This window comes from Musca vetustissima, unplaced genomic scaffold (assembly GCF_032173495.1).
Source record: "Musca vetustissima isolate MV318-11 ecotype Yass unplaced genomic scaffold, APGP_CSIRO_Mvet_v1 utg315907, whole genome shotgun sequence".
Lineage (NCBI taxonomy): Eukaryota > Metazoa > Arthropoda > Insecta > Diptera > Muscidae > Musca > Musca vetustissima.
The window spans coordinates 1-22128 of record NW_026878739.1 but is presented as its reverse complement, the minus strand read 5'-3'; the positions used below and the strand labels follow the sequence as shown (position 1 = coordinate 22128).

Sequence of the window (22128 nt, the reverse complement as noted above, 5' to 3'; positions counted from 1 at the left end):
ATTTAAAATAACCTCCAATTCGGTTTAAAAACGTTACCGCACTCCCGAAAATATCGAAATTTCGAAGATGTCTTAGTACCGGAACTTAAGTCAACTTAGTGAGAATCAGAAATATTAAATTACAACCAATTTGGGTCGAGAAATGTGACCAAAGACCCTTATATCGGAAGACCCTCAAATATCGAAATTCGGTAGGCACCGTTGTATGTAGCCTATCCCAAATTTTGGTCTAATATTGATACTTTTTAGTAGGGAGGTTTTCTAACACAATCAGAATACCAAATTTACAATTACAGCCAATTAAGTTTAAAAAATCTGCTCAAACTCGCCAAAATATCGAAATTTTGTGGGGTACCCTAATATGGGGCCTATACCAAAACGTACACCGATAGCGATAATTTTTGGCAAAAACATTTGGCATCCAATGAGAACTCAAAATACTAAATTACAGCCAATTTGTATCGAGAAATGCACCGAAACTTTTTAAAATATCGAAATTCGGAAGGTACCGTTGTATGGAGGCTATCCCGACACATGGGCCAATATTGATAATTTTTGGTAGGGAAATTTTCTACCTAGTGAGAATGCGAAATATTAAATTGCAACCAATTTGGTTAAAAATGTCTCCAAAATATCGAAGTTCTGAAGGTGCCGTTGTATGGAGCCTACCCCGAAACTTGGACCAATATTGATAATTTTTGGTAGGGAGGTCAGAATATCAAATATTAAATTACAGCCAAATTAGGTGGAGAAATGTGCTCAAACTCGCCAAAATATTGAAATTTTGAAGGTACCCTGATATGGGACCTACACCAAAACGTAGACCGATACTGATATTTTTTGGCAGGAACATTTGGCATTCAATGGGAACGCAAAATACGAAATTACATCCAATTTGGATTATGATCACAAACACCCCAAAATATCGAAGTTCTGAAGCTACCGGTTGTATGGAGGCTACCCCGACACTTGACCAATATTGATAATTTTTGGTAGGGAGGTTTTCTACATAATCAGAATATCAAATATAAAATTACAGCCAATTAAGTTTAAAAAATGTACTCAAACTCGCGAAAAACACCGAGAAAAAATTTCAAATATTAAAAAAAATTCCAATTCATAACCATTCGAATCGGGGGATCAGCAAACAAAGCTCCCCTTTTAAATTTCACAAACTTTAACAATTTTTATACCCTACACAACTATGTTGTCAGGGTATTATAGCTTTGTGCAGCCCCAAATGTTTGTAACGCCGCGAAATATTGGTCCTAGACCCACCTTTAAGTATACCGATCGTCATATCTCGACTAGCTGAGTCGATCTAGACATGTGTGTCCGTCCGTCCGTCCGTCCGTCTGTCCATTATAATTTGTAAACACGATACAGGCCACAGTTATGGACCAATCTTCACGAAATTTTGCATGTAGGATGGGTTCTGGCCAATGAAGACCCCTATTGTTTTTGGAAAAGATCGGTTAATATTTAGGGGATGAAATGGACCAAATACTAAATTTTTGTCGGTTTTTCTGGTCGCTCCAGAGGACACAATTATGGCCCAAACACCGCGAATTTTTGCATGGAGAAGGGGATCGGGCCAGAGAATAAGCATGCATGTTTTGATAAAGATTGGTCAATATTTAGCGGGTCAAATGGACCCCGACTTTTGTGTGAAAAATGAGAAAATTTGTATTCTATGGCATATATATTTACTCCTGGAGGATGTAAACCCCAGGAGTTGATAGCATATCCAAGTGGAGTGGTTGGCCTTTAAATTGATACCAAATATAGTGATGTATCTACTCAGATGTGGGAGTTACAGTCAAATATTTACAGGTGCTTATGTATTCAGATATTATTTAGTAACCCATTACCACATTAGAGGGAGAAATATCGCGCTGATGGCTTTGAAATTTTTCATGAAGTTCCAGTTATGGTCAAGAACAACGCCTACAATTTTCGGTGATGATCAGATTAAAATTTTGGGATGAAACGGACCGAAAACATAATTTTTTGTGTGTTTTCGAGTAGAGTATAATCCGAAAATCACAACACACCCACCGGGAAGGTAATCTGGACAAGTAATTAGAAGGACTGTACTGAATATTCGAAAAAAGTAAGGAAGAGGTGTTGTTAACCTTTAATCGGACAAGAGGGGCAAATATCACGAAATATTACTCAGACTCGGAATAAACATCCTCAGAAAGTTAGAGTTCGTGGTAGTTGTGTAGGGTATCGTATGGTCGGCCCCGTCCGACTATACTGCTCCGCTCACTGGTTTTTCATTGGCAATGAAATTATGATGATAAGAAAAATCTCAGCATATCAAGAATTTGACGTTCTAGGTGCATATGGGAGTGTGTGTGTGTGAATAATTCTGAAGCCACTTTCACAATGAATTAAAGCTAGACAAAAAAATAAAAAATACTGCGAAAAATTATTCAAATCAATGTTTAAAATTTCAGTTCAACAGGCAAAGGCCAGTCAGCGATTTGAAAATATTTTTTTGTGGATGTGTGTGTGTTTGTGCATATTTAAGAATTCATAAGAACGAAAAAAATAAACAAATAAAGGGAAGAAAGAAACAAAAAAACATTGTGTAGTTCTGATGACAACATCGTCATAGAAAAATAAAAGAAGAAACAAAAAACGCAACAAATAAAGAAGCCGGTAAAATACACCTCTTAAACATGTCCCCATTTGCTAGTGGGAGTCGCTGCCTTTTATGGCTCTTACCACTCGTTATATGTACTACTGCTATACTGGCCGACACCAGCACCTCATATCGCCCCGGCCTCTTTGCCCCCCTTGAAATCGATGCGATACGTCAAGAATATCTAAGTTTAGAAAAGTCGCTATGGCAACATTTGGATCGTTCTACGAATAATCGTAATGCCGAACAACAGCTGCGTAAAATTATCGATTCACATCGTCGTTTTGTGCAACAGCATATGGGCCAGGGTACCGAATGGCAGGAGGGCAAATATGACATCTTAAATCACTACGAATGGAGTATTTTGGAACGTGATTTAATACAAATCGATAATTTATTTGGTGTCTTTGCCGCGTATTTACGTTCGCATCATAACAGTGCAGCGGATTTGGAAGAGCAACAGCTGATGGATGTGACGGAGAGTGTTTTGCGTAACGACAAGACATTTTCAATGGCAAGAATTTTGCAGGATATTGAATTGATAATGGTCAAACAGACAATGTATTATCGGGCAATGATGGTTAGTTGATGGATGAAAATCGAAAAACAAAATTAATTTTTTTATTTCAGGAAAAATAGAAAAAATATATGGCATTTCAATATCGAAAAATTCCAAGAATTTTAAAATTTATCGAAATTTAAGGATTTAAAATTTTTAAATTCCAAAAAATAGGAAATTTCAATTACGAAAAATCAAAGAATTTTTAAATTTAAAATTTATCGAAAACAATATTTTTATTTTAAGAAAAATATAAAATTTAGGGATTTAAAAAAATTGAATCTCACAAAATTTCAATGAAATTTCAACATCGAAAAATTCAAAAATATATATTTTAGGATTTTTCTATTTATTTTTAATTTTCTTTTAAATTATAATATTTATGAAATAATTAAAATCCAAAAAAAAAACGAAATTTCAATTTCGATAAAATCAAAGAATTTAAAAATTTTCTTTTAAAATTGAAAAGTTAATTTAATTTTTATAGGAAATATTAAAATATATTTTTGGTAATTTTTTATTTTCAATTTTTGTAAGATTAAAAAAAAAATTCAAAAAATTTGAAGAGATTTCAATTTTTATAACTTCTATGAATTTAAAAAAATTAAAAATTAAATATTTTAAAATTCTTGGAGAATTTTTGATTTTATAGGAAGAAACATGTATTTTAAAATTCAAAATCAATTTCAATATGGGCGTTAAATTTCATATAAATTAACAAAAAAAAAAAAATATTATTTTAATTTTTTGAAAATTTTTCTAACTTTTTTTCAATAGAATTGTTATTGTTTTTCTGAAATTTAAAAGAAAATATTGATTCTAAATTTTTATTATAATTAAATATTTGAAATATTCAGAAATAAAAATTTTAATGTTTAAGATACTTTTTTTAATTTTTATTTTGGAAATGTTTCAAAAAATTAGGAAATTTTCATTTTTAAATTTCTTAAAGATTTTTTTGAAATTGTTATTCAAAAAAATTTCTAATAAAATTCCACATTGAATTTATTTTTTTTGTGAAATTTCTACAAGTATTGATTTTTATAATTCAAAATTATAAATAATAGGGATAAAAATATTAAATATTATTAAAAAATATTTCTAAACATTTTTCACCAACATTGCATATTAAATTTTGAAAATATTTGAATTGAACAAAACAATTTTTTATGCCATCTCATAATCGTAATAAATTTCCGAACTCAATATTGAATTTATTTTTTTTCTGAAATTTCAAGAAAACTGATTCCAAACTTTTTGAAATTAAAAAAATAAGAACAGAAAAAAATTAAATGTTTCTTAAACTTGCATTTTTTATATATATTTTTAATTTTTTTTATTTTGGAAATGTTTTTAAAAAATTTTCGCCGAATAATTTGAATGGAATAAAAATTAATTTTTCATTTTTATTCAATTATCTAGGATTATTTTTTTCTAAAATTACATATTGAATTTTAGTTTTTCAAAATTATTTTTTTTATAAAATTTCAAAAAAAAATTATTGAATTCAAAATTTTGTTTTTGAAAAAATTAACATTTTCATATTATGAAATTCAATTTGTTTAATAGTAAAATTCCAAAATTGACAAAATTTTAATATCAATAATTGAAATGAATTTAAATATTTTAAAATTCAAAAATTAATAAATAAAATAATTTAAAAAATATATTTTAAATGTTTACATATTAGATTTTAATAATTTTTATTCAAATACTTGCAAATTATTAGAAAAAATTGTATTCAATTGCATTATATTTTTTTTAATTATGATTGAAATTAATAAGTTCTTTATGAAATTTTATAAAAAAAAATGATTTGAAACTTCAAAAAAGTTTCATGTAAAATTCTAATTTTATAGAATATCTATTATTTGTCCACTGTGAGTTATTTTATTACATTTTAATAAAAAAAAATCTATTGTTTTAGATTTTTTAAAGTATTTTTTCATTGCCGTTTGCGTGTTTGTTCAAAATTTTTAAATTCTTGTTTTTTTTTTTATAAATCTAAACAAATGGCATGAAAATATAGTGTCGATGCTATGCTTGACTTGCAGTGAGAATTTAATTAACTATTATTATACCCTACACAACTATGTTGTCAGGGTATTATAGCTTTGTGCAGCCCCAAATGTTTGTAACGCCGCGAAATATTGGTCCTAGACCCACCTTTAAGTATACCGATCGTCATATCTCGACTAGCTGAGTCGATCTAGACATGTGTGTCCGTCCGTCCGTCCGTCTGTCCATTATAATTTGTAAACACGATACAGGCCACAGTTATGGACCAATCTTCACGAAATTTTGCATGTAGGATGGGTTCTGGCCAATGAAGACCCCTATTGTTTTTGGAAAAGATCGGTTAATATTTAGGGGATGAAATGGACCAAATACTAAATTTTTGTCGGTTTTTCTGGTCGCTCCAGAGGACACAATTATGGCCCAAACACCGCGAATTTTTGCATGGAGAAGGGGATCGGGCCAGAGAATAAGCATGCATGTTTTGATAAAGATTGGTCAATATTTAGCGGGTCAAATGGACCCCGACTTTTGTGTGAAAAATGAGAAAATTTGTATTCTATGGCATATATATTTACTCCTGGAGGATGTAAACCCCAGGAGTTGATAGCATATCCAAGTGGAGTGGTTGGCCTTTAAATTGATACCAAATATAGTGATGTATCTACTCAGATGTGGGAGTTACAGTCAAATATTTACAGGTGCTTATGTATTCAGATATTATTTAGTAACCCATTACCACATTAGAGGGAGAAATATCGCGCTGATGGCTTTGAAATTTTTCATGAAGTTCCAGTTATGGTCAAGAACAACGCCTACAATTTTCGGTGATGATCAGATTAAAATTTTGGGATGAAACGGACCGAAAACATAATTTTTTGTGTGTTTTCGAGTAGAGTATAATCCGAAAATCACAACACACCCACCGGGAAGGTAATCTGGACAAGTAATTAGAAGGACTGTACTGAATATTCGAAAAAAGTAAGGAAGAGGTGTTGTTAACCTTTAATCGGACAAGAGGGGCAAATATCACGAAATATTACTCAGACTCGGAATAAACATCCTCAGAAAGTTAGAGTTCGTGGTAGTTGTGTAGGGTATCGTATGGTCGGCCCCGTCCGACTATACTGCTCCGCTCACTGGTTAAATAATTTTTTTAATATGATAACTAAGAGAATTCTGGAAAGAGAGGAAGTGAGTGTGGGAGGGAGAGAGAGTAAGAGAAACAAATGCTATTTTTTTTAAATCGTTATTGAAGAAACACCAGTTTTTTTCAAATATGCCCATTTGAGATTTTGAAATAATAGAAAATCAATTATTAATTTAATAAAATCATATATAAAAATAAAAATTTTGAGATTTAAGAATTTTATTAGAAAATTCTTAAAGGTTCTGGGATAGATGAAGAAAAATTAAATATCGAATTAAAAAAAGGAATTAATAATAAAATGCCCACATAAAAATAAAATCATGATTATTTTAGCTTTGAATTTCCCCCTTATATTATTTTTAATTTGCAATTATATTCACGTATGACAACAAAATGTCAATGTATTCTATAGATTTATGAATAATAGATTGTCACGTAGTTGATTCACTTCAATATGGATAGAAGGAACGTGAGTCGCGAAGCCCCACCAACTGTACAATAAATACATGACAATATTATAAATAAGGAAAGAATAAAATAAACGGAACTTTTTAATTTGTGAAGTTAAAAAAAAGCAAATAGGAAATAGATACAAATATTAGAGAGGATAATTTAAAACTTTGCCATTTAATAAGTAGAATGAGGAATAGTATTACGATAAATAATCCAATTCTCTATTGGTCATTTAAAATGACTAAAAATTTGACCAGAAGATGTCTAAATAAGCCAGTTTTAGTTCTCATCTTAAATGGTGTGGAGAAAAAATTTAGGACATCAAGGATTTTAAGGTTGAGAAGGACATCTCAAGCCTACAGGGGGTAATTCAAATTCTGTTATCAAGTAAATGAGAATTATGAGCCCATATAAAACACTGAAGTAATAAAAAAACATTGAAGGACACAAGAAGTTTAGAAGTCGATTTGCAAAAATCTAAATAATTTTGAAGCCATAAAAATTTTGAAAACAATTTTTGATAGTTGTTGAAATTATTTCTCAAGTCAATGAGAATTATGATATGGCATAAAGCACTGAAGCTACATTTATTAACATTTGACAAGTGTAATTTCAATTAAAAAGCGATTATTAAATTAAAAATTGGAATGGTTGTTTTAAAAAGTAGACAGCGTTTAGTTCTCATAGAAATACATCTCCAGCCTATTAGGGGTAATGCATATTCTACTTTCAAGTAAATGAGAATTATGTGCCCATATAAAACACTGAAGTAATAAAAAATAAGCATTGTATAACACAAGTAGTTTAGAAGTCGATTTGCAAAAATCCAAATAATTTTTGGGGAGAAAAAATGTGAAAACAATGCTTGATAGTTGTTGAAAAATATTTTCCAAGTCAATGAGAATTATGAGATAGCATAAAACACTGAAGTTACATTTATAAACAATTGATAAATCTAATTTGAATTAAAATCTGAAATGTAAATTAAAATTTGCTTCTATTTATGCTTGAAGTAATGGGAAATATTTATTTTCCTCATATTAAAAAATAATATAAATAATAATTAATATTTATTTTTTTCATATTAATTTAAAAATTGCTTCTATTTATGCTTGTTTTAAAAAAGTAGACAGGAACCTCAAGCCTTTAGAAGTAATGTGAAATGTTTATTTTTTCAAGTTAATGAGAATTATGAGCATATTTCAACCAAGGAAGTAACAAACAAATATGAATTATTGTTTGCCTGATGTTTAAAAGTCGATTTGCATAAAAATCAAAGGGATCTATATAATTTTTAAGTGATAAAAGGAGCTGAAACATTTTTTTAATGTTATTGAAAATATTTTTCAAGTCAATGCGAATTATGAGACTGCACAAAGCATTGAGGTAGTATATCCTACCAAATGACAGGTCTAAATGGAATAAAAAGCCGTTTTAAATTAAAAAATCTCTAACAATTCTTAAGCAATAAAACATGCGAAAAGTGAAAGTTTTTGAACATATTTTTCAAGTCAATGAAAATTACAAGTTTTTATAATCATTTAAGTAGCATTTCTAACCATTTGAATACTCAAATTTGCATTAAAACTCATTTTTAATTATACAAATTCTTTCTAATAATTTTTAGGTACTACAAAATGAGAAACATTGTTTTCGATAGTCGAGGAAAATATTTTTTAAGTCAATGAGAATTCTGAGAAGGTTTAAAACATTGATATACTATTTTGAAACTTCTAAATTGAATAAAACCTAAATTTTCTATTAACAAATTTCTGCTATAGAATTTTTCAGCAATCTAGAATGCGAAACATTTGTTTTGTAAAAGTTGTTGGAAAATATTTTTCAAGTCAATGAGAATTATGAGAGTGTACAAGTCTTTGAAGTAGACCAAGTGGCAACTCTAAATTGATTTAGAAAGTCATTATATATCCAAAAAGGTATCTAATATCATTTTAAAGCGATAAACAATGTGAAAAAATAGTTTCAAATGTTGTAGAAAATATATTTCAAGTCAATGAGAATTATGAGAGAGCATAAAGCGCATTGGATTAATATTTCTAATCATTTTGTAACTCTGAATTGTATTAAAACTTAAGTTTTATTTTCAAAATGTCTGTAATAAAAATTTTAAATAATACAGAATGAGAAACATTGATTACGATAGTGATGGAAAATATTTTTCAAGTCAATGAGAATTATGAGAATTTACAAGGCATCGGAGTAGAATTTCTAACCATTTGACAACTCCAAATTCCATCAAAATAACATTTTTTTAATTAAAAATTTCTGTTGCATAATTTTACATAATTTAGATCCGTCTGTAATAGAAATCTGTGGATTATATTTGTCATGTCATTGAGAATTATAAGCTTGTACAAAGCACTGAAAGAGAATTTAAGAACTGAAATTTGAAATCGAATTAAAACCCTATATTTAATTACAACATTTTCTTCCCTTTAGGCCTCCAAAGAGGAAAGATGTCTGAATCAACAATCCACGCAACAATTTTTGTATTCCCTCTATACGGATATTGCATTGACAGAACTTAAAGGTTATACAATGATGGAATTTTCATGGATGATTTTGAGGGTGTACGGAAAAGGTGAGTACTCTATTAAAATAGAAAAAAAAACAAACGATATAATGAATTCCCAACCATTTTTTCTTCTTGCAGGCAACTTCACCCAAGAAGCCGAACTAATGCGTAGCGACTTTGAAAAACGTACCCAAAAAACCGTACGTCTACTGCGTGAAGTAATGAATCGTGCCGATCGCATTGTGTGGCGTTGTGATCCCGAAAAATATGTACAAGGCAAGACATATGATGAAGTTACCCGATTGCTACAGGGTTATATTGAAAATGAAGTGGATATGAATTATAATCGTGAATGTTGGCAAACGTGTGAAGATTATAGCAGCGCGAAAAATGAAGGTTGTTTTAAGGATAAATTCTGTGCGCGACAGGAACGTTGTACGGGTAATATTCACAGTTGTAGACGTTTTGATTCGGATATGATGATATGTCCATCGGTAAGTGGGGGTTTTCTTTTTTTAAATTTTTTTGTAAAGAAAAATAATTTCTAATTTGTTTTTGTATTTTAACTTGGATTTAGCCTCGCGATAGCCATAAACGTTATGAATTTATTGAATATGAAAATGGTGTAACATTGGGTAAAGTTGGTCAATGTTCGAGAGGTAAAACACCGGTAAGTAAGAAAAGAAAAAAAATAACATGTGTAGAATTAGACAACATATGAAATTATTAACCCGTAAAGTTAAAAAAAATTTAGAATCCTCAATCCCAGTAATAATTTGTTAATATAGATAATTTATCTAGCAAGTTTATAGTTATTTTGTATATTATTTTAGATATTGTAGGCTGTAAAGTGTTGAAAATAATTATGTAGATAAATTAGATTTGTATAGGTAGTTTAGATTTTTATCTAAATTATAAATATAATGTAGGAACATGGTAAAGTAATGTAAATTTGTGTAAAGCTATATTTTCTATGTAATATAAATTATTTAGATAATTCAGATATTTCATCTCAACAAATATTTGAATAATGTAATACGAATAGATAATTTTTTTATATTTTATCTCGTCTATTTTAGAAGACAACTTAGATAAGTACATTATTTTCAATTTTTTAGTTAGCAGATTTAGATAATTCGTGAAATAGAGCTCCGTACTACACAAGTCAAATTTAATTAAAAAAAACTGGCAAATATTATCGATTGTCTTTTCAAAAATATATCTTCATATGTTTTAAAAACTATTTTTTTCGGGTAACATCGAGAATGCCTAGTAAAAGTAGAAGAAGTGTGAAAAACAATCAAATATTTTGTGGACAATGCAATCTTGTTGTAAATGAAGAAGAAGAGGAATCAATTGAGTGCGACAAATGTAAAAAAATTCTTCACGTTGTGTGCACTAAGCTGAACAAAAGGGAATATCAACATCTCTTAAAAAATGAATGTGAAGATTTTGTGTGTCACCTTTGTAGTGAGAGTAGTAGAAGCCTTCAAACTGAGCTGAACTTAATAAAAAGAGAGCTAAAGAAACTGGATCAGTTAACAGCAATGCATGAAACTATGAATTTCATGTCAAAGCAATATGACGAAATACTTAAAGGAGTTGCTGAAAACAAAAGAAAATTAGAAATAATTGAAAAAGAAAACAAACATTTAAGAGAAGAAGTTAAAGTCTTGAGAAGTTCTATTAAATACATTAATGATGAGAGAGTAAAAAATGATTGCATTATATCTGGTGTTGTAAAAACTGATAATGCTACGGCAATGGAAACTCTCATGAATTTAACTAAAAGTGCTGGTGTTGACATAACCGAAGAAAATATTGAAGATGTATTCTTTATGAGAAAGAAACAATCGAAGAATACTGCTCAATCGATTGTTGTTAAAACGAAATCAAAACAAACGAAAAGCAAGATCATGTCGATGAAAAAGAATTTAAAGGAAAATGAAGAAACAAAAAATGTGTACGTTAATGATTTTCTAAGCCGTGAGACTATGATTTTATTCAATTATGCCAAATCATTAAAGAACGTTGGTTTTCGCTCCGTTTATGCTGCTGGTGGGAAAGTGTTTGTAAAACGAAGCGAATTATCGAAGCCCAGAGTAATCCGTAATGAGGATGATGTCAATAAATTACTGCTTGAAGCAACAACTCATAAAACCAATCGAGAAAGATGCCAAGATGAAGCTATTGATGAAGAAGAGACATATCTATCATCGTAAATTTTATAAACATTCTTTTTTTTTTTTTTAATAAGTGTTATCAACGTTGAATAAAATCCATTTTTCTTTTTTTCTATGTCAAATAATTACTTTAGCGAATTTGCATTATTTAAAAAACATTTACAAACTCTGAATAATATACCTTTCAAAGTAATGTCAATAAATATGAGAAGCTTATCTTCCATTAATAAATTTAATAGGTTCAGAACATTGCTATCGAGTTTGTCAAAGTTGCCTTGTGTTGTTTCTGTGCAGGAAACTTGGTTTAAGAGCGAAGTTTCTCAAATATATAACATAGCTGGTTACAGAGCGGTGCACTGTTGTAGAGTTGATGGGTTTGGAGGAACTTCTGTATATGTTAGGAATGACATAAAGTTTGATATTATTTTGTGCGAAAGTCGTAATTTTATAGATTTTGTTCAAATCAGTTTGGATGAAGTTAAATGGCTTGGTAAACCTGTAAGGCTTGTTTCATTTTATAGATCCCAAAAATGCCCAACCAATTCATTCCTTTCCTTTGTAGACGAAACGTTGAACAACTTTGGGAGATATCCATGTATGTTTGTTGGAGATGCTAACATAGATATGTTAGACGATAATGCATCAAATGCCATTTCAAGTTTACTTGCAACATACGATTTTAAAAGTTGTCATTCTTTGGTGACAAGACCCGTAAGTGGTACAAGCATTGATCACATTTATTCAAATTTTGAAGGTATTTCCGATATAGTCTCTGTAGAGTGTGAATTGACTGACCATAACATCGTTTACTTTTGTGTAGGTAATTCCATTGTGGATCATGCCAGTAATAATAAAACTTACTCTTTTATTAATCAAGATAATTTGATACGTTGCATTGAACGAGATTTACCTATGTTTTGTATTACTGGAAATCCATCGGTTGATATGGCCAAGCTAATAACCACAATTCAGAAATGTTTGGAAGAATCTACAACTATTAGAACCTGCAACCGATCAGGAAAATATAATATTACTCCTTGGGTAAACGCGAATTTGAGAAAATTAATAGAATTTAAGGAAAAGTTATTAAAATCCAGACGTAAAAATAAAGGCGGTTATTTAATAGAAAAACAGCTTAAGTCTATAAGTAAAATTATAAAGAGATCTTGCAGAGAATCAAGAAGTAATTATTACAGTTATAACCTTGAAAGCCTACGTAGCGAACCAGCCAAATGCTGGAAGTTTTTAAACAAAAATCTTGGTAGGTCAAAGGAAACGAAGGACATTAACATCAGAAGAGGTGACGGTACCATGATTTCGGATGATTTTGAAAAGGTCAATACTTTTAACCAATATTTCTTGGATTCTGTGGAAGAATTGAAAACACGCATTGCTCAGAATGGTAGTGATTACTGGAACTCAATGAGAACTGTAAATTGGATGAATATACATATTAACTTCAATTATACAACCATACATGAAGTGAAACATATAATTCTTCAGTTATCAAAGAAAAGTAGTTCAGGTTACGATAATATTTCTCAAAAAACTGTTTCGCTATGCTGTCACTTATTAGCTCCATATCTTGTGACCATTTTCAATTGTATGCTAGACAAGGGTGTGTACCCTGATGCTCTAAAAATACATAAGATTATACCGATTCCTAAAGAACCAAATGTAAGTTGTATCAACAAGTTCAGGCCAATAGCTGTTTTATCAGTTTTTACAAAGGTCTTTGAAAATATATTATGTAAACAGATGACAGACTATCTTGAGAATAATAACGTACTTTGTGATTTTCAGTATGGATTTAGGAAGGGGTGTGGAACAGAAGAAGCTACTGTTAATTTTATTGAAACTGTATGCAATGGATTAGATGATGGTGCAAAAGGCGTATGTGCAATATTCTATGACTTCTCAAAGGCTTTTGACCTTGTGGACCATGGAATTTTGTTAGAAAAATTAAGATTTTATGGCTTTAGACAAAATGCTTTACTAATATTAAAAAGCTACTTGGAGAATAGGAAACAATTTGTTGAAATTAATGGCAAAAAAAGCTCAGAAGCATGCGTTGCACATGGCGTACCTCAAGGAAGTGTCCTTGGACCGTTACTTTTTAAGTTGTATATCAATGACATAGCAAACTTGGGTTTATCTGGGAAAATGTTTTTGTATGCGGATGACATTTGCCTAATTTACCCTTATAAACATGAAACAGTTGTAAAGATATATATGGAGCGTGATGCTGCCTTAATTAATGAGTATGCACAAATCAATAAACTTTTTTTAAACGCAAATAAAACGAATATAATACGTTTTAAACCGCATGTTGACAACAATGGTGCATTCAGTATTAATGTTAATGGTACTCAAGTTAGAGAGGTATATTCTGTAAAATATCTAGGCCTATATTTGCAAAGTAATTTATCATGGGATTACCATATTCAACATGTGAAGAAGAAAGTGTCAGGAGCTTTGGGTCTTTTGTATAAGTTTAAAAATAAGTTTAATTATGAAACAAAGTTATTGATTTACCAATCATTGATACATAGTCATCTAAACTATTTAACATTATTATATGGTTTCCGAAAAAGTGTTGAATTTAATTCGCTGTCCAGATTGCAAAATAAGGCTTTAAAAATTGTGGCTAATCTTCCAATTTTATACCCAACTAGTCAACTGTACAAACAGGTGTTTCCTTCTGTTATGCCGCTATGTTGTATTTTCAAATTGCGGTTATTACTGTATATGTATAAATGTATTCATAACATAGGTCATCACACTATTAAATTTTTGGTGAATCAAAACGTTTTTAACACAAGAAACAGCACAAATCTGAGGGTAGCTCGGTGTAGAATTGAACTAACTAAACAAAAAATTTCGTATATAGGATGTTCAGAGTTCAATAAACTACCTAATGAACTGAAGAACCTTCGGAGAATATCATTATTTAAAAGCGAAATTAAAAAATATATTTATGATGAAATGGATAATATTTTTATTTAACTTCTATGATAAATGATCAATATTGTATTATTTCACTTTAAGTACAACTTTTGTATAAATTTGTCAACTTTAAGCCTCTATAATGTCTTTATGATGCTGAGGCGTAGATTGAAATGTGTTTATAAATATGTACTTATAATATATCTATTAAGAATAAATTTAAGTACTGAATTGTATAAAGTTTTAAATAAAAAAAAAAAAAAAAAAAAAAAAAAAAGCCAATTTAACAACGTTATTATTTTAGATAGTTTATCTAGACTATTTTGTAGCACAATTAACTTTATGTAGATTATTTGTTTAGGACAACATCTAGATAATTTCTAAATAATTATGAGATGTTATTTATAATCATTTATTTAAGAACTATAAAATTTTTATCTATTAGATACTTTTATATATGTGTCGTATTTAAATTTTTAGATAATACTGAAATTTTATTTAGATAATTTAGATGGGATGTAGAAAACACTGTAATAAAGATATAAAAATAAATTGTGTACGTAGTATTAAAATAAAAATACTTTATATTTATTTTTGCATTTATCTAAAATATATAGATAATGTAGAGATTTTGGTTTTGTATATTTTGTGTACATTGTAGACAATTTTTTTATGTCCTAAAATAATGTAATTTGTATCAGATATAATAGATAGTTTATATATGCCTCTAGACAACGTAGATACATTGTCACCATATAAATAATTTTATTAAGATAATAATAAATATAGATATAGATAAGATTAAATATAGATAATTAATTAATAGATAATATTAAATATAGATAATTTATATCATCCTCTAGATACTATCAAAATCTATGCTATTAAGATAAGGGAAAATGTATCTAATGTAATAATACGATTTATCTTAGGTTACCATGATATGGTAGATGTATTTTTTAGATCCTAATAATAGTGTAGATAAATAATTGGACCACAGATATAAAGTAGATATTTTATAGATTGACTCCATAAAGTTATAGATACTTTTTATGGGACTAATTTAGATACAAAATATACAATATAAAACTCGGTATACAGTAGTATATAAAAATGTAATCTAGATAATGTTATTGCAATATAAAATTTATCTGCTGAATAGAATATACATTTTAGATACTGTAGATAAATATATAGAGCATTTAAATAATGTAGATAAAAATATATATAGCAAATAGATGGATACCATATCAGAATATTTTAGATAAATTATATTTTTGTTATCTACATATCGAAAATAAAATATTAGCCAAATTATCTATATTACTTTCACATTTAAGTACAATAGATACATTATCTATGTTATCTAAAGGTTTTATAAGCGTTTTTGATAATATAAAAACATTTTAGATAAAACTTTTTAGCTTTTTATAATTTTTGGTATATTCAAATAGGCTAGATACATTATCTTCGTTTCCTAAAGGGGATTAGAAGTCAATTAATATTATCAAAATATTCAAGATGAATTATCTAAATTGTTTTTTTATATATTATTGAAATTTTTAACGTTATCTAAAGGCTTTCGGAGTTTATATACATTATCAAAATATTAAAGATAAATTATCTAAATAGTTTTCTATAATTTTTGGCATATTCAAATAAGCTAGATACATTATCTATGGGTTTAGAGGCATATACATATTATCCAAATGTTGTAGATAAATTATCTAAATTATTTTTCTATAATTTCTGACATATTCAAATAGGCTAGATACATTATTTTCGTTATCGAAAGCGATTAGGAGTGTATATTATCAAAATATTCTAGATAAGTTACCTAAATTGCTTTTTTATATATTAAAGGGTTTCGGATTTTATATACATTATCAAAATATTGAAGATAAATTATCTAAACATTTTTCTATAATTTTTGGCATATTCAAATATGGTAGATACATTATCTATTTGATCTAATGGGTTTAGAAGCTTATACATACATTATCCACATATTGTAGATAAATTATCTAAATTGTTTTTATATCACTTCTGGCATATTCAAATATGGTGGATATATTATCTATGTTATTTAGATTTAAAAAAAATAGTTTTTCATACATTATCCACATTATAAATATGACGGAATTTTTTTTCCAAATGAATTATCTAAACAGTAATAATTTGTAATTTCATCCGATTGGAGTATAACGGCTATATTGGAAATATAAATATAGCCGTAGATACATTATCTTTAGCATTTACGCCCTCACATAGGTGTAGATAAATTATCCTCATTATTAAAATATTTTAGATAAATTATTTACATTATTAAAATAGCATAGATGAATTATCTAGTTATGTTATCTAATTTTTTTTTTTCAAATAAAATAAAAAACTCCTATTAAATTTCATTCCCTTCTATTTTGTTTACAGGTTGACTCATGGTGGCGTTATCTATTCTGGCATTGTACCTATTGTTTCTGTTTGTGTGACGATCAATATAGTTCGAAAACGGATCGTTATTTCAATTTACGTGAAACGTTGGCCAATGTTGAAGAAAATAAGTATGTTAACCAATCCTCTTCCTCCCACCCCTCCAAAATCTCACATTTCATTATTTTTTCTCTTCAATTTCAGGGTCCTAACCGGCTTACGTTTCGTCAAGGTTAATCGTATATTCCATTTACAAATACAACAAGGTGACCTATTGCCACGTGGTAAAATTAATGCCAGCACCTTGGAATGGTTGCCGGTAGATAATTATACATTAAATGCCCGTAATGTCCATAATAATCGCGATTATTATACTCTGAGTTATGGTGCTCGATCCATCGATTTGGATGATGTCCACACGGAGGATAATAGTTTTGTTGTTACGGGTGTACGATTCCGTGTTGTTGGGGCCCATTTAAATTTGGAAGCCCGCCTAAGTGAATTTAATTTTGAAACGGGAAAATTGGTTAATCCCATGGTGAATAGTTTTTGGAAATCTAACGATAATACCGATGTTAGTGGGGATAGGAGGTAAAATGGACTTAAAGTGAAATACCACTCAACATTGCTAAACAAATTGAATTTCTTTTTTCTTTAGACAAAAAGTGGAGATGATCAGTCCCGATGTACCAACCCGAACAAAGGCCAAATCTGTACCCGATTCACGTCACAATCAATATATCGAGTTTACCGCTTCGGATGTCTACAAGGATGCCTCACAGTCGACGGTGCCGTTTATTGATACCCAACATGTTGTGTCAATGCCCCCCGTGCCATTGGCCGGTGTTGGTATATATCATAAGGGCCGCCCCGGTTATGGTGGTTTCATTGCACCCAAACTGATGACCTATGATTATACACCACACATTCAAGCACCTCGTAGAACTTAAGTTATATATTCATACATATAAAAATATCAAATAAACACAAAAATCCCAAAATAATATTATTTCCTCTCCCTATCTCTCTCGCCCTCCCTTTCCCCTTCTTTCCCTATAATATATTGCATTACTATATTTTATTTTCCTCAATTTGTATTTCCTATAAAGCATTGCGTTTATTTTTTTATATTTAAGTTAAAATATTATAATCTATAAATAACCATTATTATATTGAAAATCATCCTATTTGTAATGGATTCGAATAATAAAACAACAACAAAAACAAACAGCATGATGTGAAAACAAAATATAGAGGTATTAAAATAAAACAAACTGAATATCATAAAATAAATCATGCCAAATATAGAAATTAAAAAAAAATACATTTCTTACTATAATTTTGAATAAATATTGAAATTAATTTCAAAACAAGTAAAAACTTTGTTACGAGGCAGAACTTTTTATAGCCTTTCCGCCTACGGGAAGCAAAGCTGAATGCTAACGGACGCGTCCACAGGTTGCGGATAGTGGGAAGCCCAACACCATTCGTTGGGTAACTGTTAATAACCAATAAACAGTCGCGGGCAATCAGCGGGCTCAGGGATAGAGTCTCGGAGGAAATGACCGAGTGCCAGTGATCCCAGGGCAGACGAGGCGAGAATGGCGCCCCCTCTCATATATCCATCTCAAAGGTTTGGGACACTACCTTCTTAAAGTGTCCCCCCTAACGCTGGGGTGTCATGCGACCTCGTGCCTATCAGCGTTCCACGGTTTGCAGTCAGGGTACCGAATGTATTAGAACGGAGCCTTGTTGATACCTGGGCGACTCAACAAGTGTTTCAGGCTTAGTTGCCAAGTCCCTACCATGGTAAGAGGCTATGCCATGGCCGACCTCAAATCCTCACACACAGCACTTTTTATGGAGCCGACTTTTAATTAATGCAATTAATTAATGCAAGCCTGAAGAGGCAGTCGGATCTTCTCCTCGAACTTCTAGAGGAAACCGGCTCCTTCCATCAGCATCCCAAATCAGCTCTGGGATGACTCGCCCTTGTCGGACGAGGGTGACATCATGGAAACTACGGTGATTAGAACTACGGTGATAAACACAGTAGCAACCATGGTGTCTCCTCTGAAGCAAGGAGGGTCCTCTCAGTTACTGACTAAGGAGGCAAACCCTGGCGAGGTTGAAGATATCGACTCAATCTCCACGGCCTGCAGTGAGGTCTCGAGGCTTCTCAGGCAGTTGGCTGTCGAAACAGATGCTGGCACCGATGAGGCTCCCATTGTTAATATGGATGATTCATCGGTACCAGTATCTGCTAGACAAGCTGACGCTAAGGAGATCGCTGCCAAGAAAATGTATCGGAGAGCAGTAAATTTCTGTAAACGATACATTGGACGGGACAGCGACTCCATCACGGGGAAGGAGTTCCTGTTAATCAAGAGGAACCTCAAACTCATTAGGAAGTTCTCTAGGAACTATCCTGATGATATTGAGAGGGACTTCTTGATTGATAGGATCCCCCGACCCAGTACTAGGACCACAGCGGTAGTCCCTAGAGGGTATCCGTTATATGGGAGCAATCCGAAAAAGTGAGCCAATATTGATAATATTTGGTAAAGAGATTTTCTACCCCGTTGAAAATCAAAATAACAAATTACAGCTGATTTGGTTGGAAATTTTTCACACAATACCCAAAATACCTAACAAGGGGGGGTACCAGTTATATGGGGGATATCTTAAAAAGTCATCCAATATTGCCAATTTTTGGTAGGGAAATCTAAAATACCAAAATAAAGTCAATTCGATTGAAAAACTTGCCGAAATTCCCTAAAATACCGAATAATAGGGAACGCTATCTGCAGAAGTGAACCGATATCGATACTTTTTGGTAAGGAGAATTGCTATCGCATGATAATTCAAAATACTAAATTACAACATATATAACCAACCAGCAGATTCCAAGGTCAGGGAACATACGTTGGAGTCAGAACCTGACGAGTTGCAATATTGGTACCGCAGTAACTAACTGTGGGCAACGGTCAATTCGTTCTCGAACCCTGCTAAGAAGGATAATAGGACTTCAGTCACATTTAACGACGAAACTGTGACTGATCCGAAGAGATGCGCAAGTTATTTTAACCGACAGTTTGTCGAGCAACCCGAAAGCGACAGGGCGAAAAGAAGACTACTTCGTCGTATAAGATCTCTTTGCTATCGAATGACAATTCAAAATACTAAATTACAACATATATAACCACCCAGCAGTTCCCAAGGTCGGGGAACTTACGTTGGAGGTCAGCACCTGATGAGTTGCAACATTGGTACCGCAGTAAGTAAACTGTGGGCAACGGTTAAGTCACTCTCAAACCCTGCTAAGAAGGATGATAGGACCTCAGTCACATTTAACAACGAAACTGTGACTGATCCGAAGAGATGCGCAAGTTATTTTAACCGACAGTTTGTCGAGCAACCCGAAAGCGACAGGGCGAAAAGAAGACTACTTTGTCGTATAAGATCTCTTCCAGGCGAGGAGGTACCACCACAGTTCACGATGAGTGATGTCGCACATGTCATCCGCAACGCGAAGTCGTCCAAAGCGTTGGGCCCTGACGGAATATCCATGTGTATGCTGAAGCAGGTGGACGAGCCAGGAGTCGAGTACTTGACCAACGTCCTCAACTTGTCGATAGCCACCCACGGCGTCCCGCAACTGATGCCATCAAAGGTGAATCTTACAGACCGATTTCTCTTTTGTCGCAAGTAGCTAAGACCCTAGAGGCATTACTCCTCCCCAGTTTTAAAGAAAACTATCCAGTTGCGGATCATCAACATGGATTCCTTAAGCAACACAGTACAACAACAGCGTTGCACGCCATCTCCGCACATATAAGTCGAGGACTTAACCAGAACCGGCCGTGCGGAAGAACAGTGTTGGTAGCGCTTGACCTATCAAAAGGATTTTATACTGTCAACCATGTTAAGCTATTTGAGGACATTGAGAGCACATTCCTCCGGAAACGTTGAAACGTTGGATAATCAACTATATGTGTGGACGCCAGTCTTACGTGGAGTTCCGGAACAAGAAGTCCAAACTCCGTAGAGTCCGGCCGTGCGGAAGAACAGTGTTGGTAGCGCTTGACCTATCAAAAGGATTTTATACTGTCAACCATGTTAAGCTATTTGAGGACATTGAGAGCACATTCCTCCGGAAACGTTGAAACGTTGGATAATCAACTATATGTGTGGACGCCAGTCGTACGTGGAGTTTCGGAACAAGAAGTCCAAACTCCGTAGAGTTAAACAGGGAGTTCCCCAGGGTGGAGTGATTTCTCCGGAACTGTTTAACCTCTACCTTTCTGATATTCCACGCAGGTGCAGGTCGAGAGTCATACAATTCCGGCCAACAACTACCCCAAAATTCTCGATGTCACATTCGAGAGTATGTTTATATCGTCCGTACAAACCACAGTTATCTGCGATAAGTTGAAAAGTAGAAACAATGTCCTCAAGTCGCTTGCCGGCAGCACTTGGGGCTCAGCGATAGGTCGGTCTGTGGCAAGCTATGCGGTTCCAGTGTGGTCCGCGAACTCTAATGATACGCAAGGAAGGATCTGCATGATCTAGAGAGAGAGGTTCAACGTTACAAAAGGGAGTCTCTAGATCATATTACCTATCGAGCAGGTCTGAATAACATTCATACTGATGCAGTAGCCGCAGCGCTGAACAGATACAGATTGAATGCTGTTCTCGATCGGTAACCTCTTACTGACTAATAAGATTTTGATAGTCAGAATTTTCGTTTTGATTAGGTCATCAGAGGTCTGGAGGGGATCTCTAGATGAAAAGAGATCTGTGGCGTAATCAACCATCAGAACGTACAGATGTAGAGCCGGTGAAAAGTCTTTTTCTATTACAACAGAACTAGGGTTATGACAGTGAAAACGCTACAATATTCCGCAGACGACCGATGAGTAATAATCATTGGCCGAACTGAAGCCCGACGGTTTTAACAGCGTAGCTAATTGCTTGTCAGTCGATCGGTAACTGAAGAACCTCTTGCCGACTAACGAGGAAGTCAGGTCACCAGGGATCTGGTTATTATTATGGAAATAGTTTAGGTTAGGTTAGTTACGTTAAGTTGTCTAATATTTGGACATACACCTAAACCTGTGAGAGGCCTGTTGCGTGCTTTAGAGATGGAAGAAAGTTAGAAGAAGTCATCTTTAGATTTGGTTTTCCTAAACTAGGCTATGGAGG

General features: G+C 32.0%; 1 protein-coding gene across 1 annotated transcript; it reads left to right on the top strand.

The window, feature by feature from the left end:
• The first annotated feature begins 2687 nt into the window (after positions 1-2687).
• Positions 2688-17873, top strand: LOC133323509 (uncharacterized). The gene is made up of 7 exons (XM_061532431.1): positions 2688-3230; positions 9289-9430; positions 9503-9858; positions 9942-10034; positions 16924-17054; positions 17128-17514; positions 17582-17873. The coding sequence occupies exons 1-7, from the start codon at positions 2688-2690 to the stop codon at positions 17871-17873; spliced, it is 1944 nt and encodes a 647-aa protein (XP_061388415.1).
• The last annotated feature ends 4255 nt before the right edge of the window (positions 17874-22128 follow it).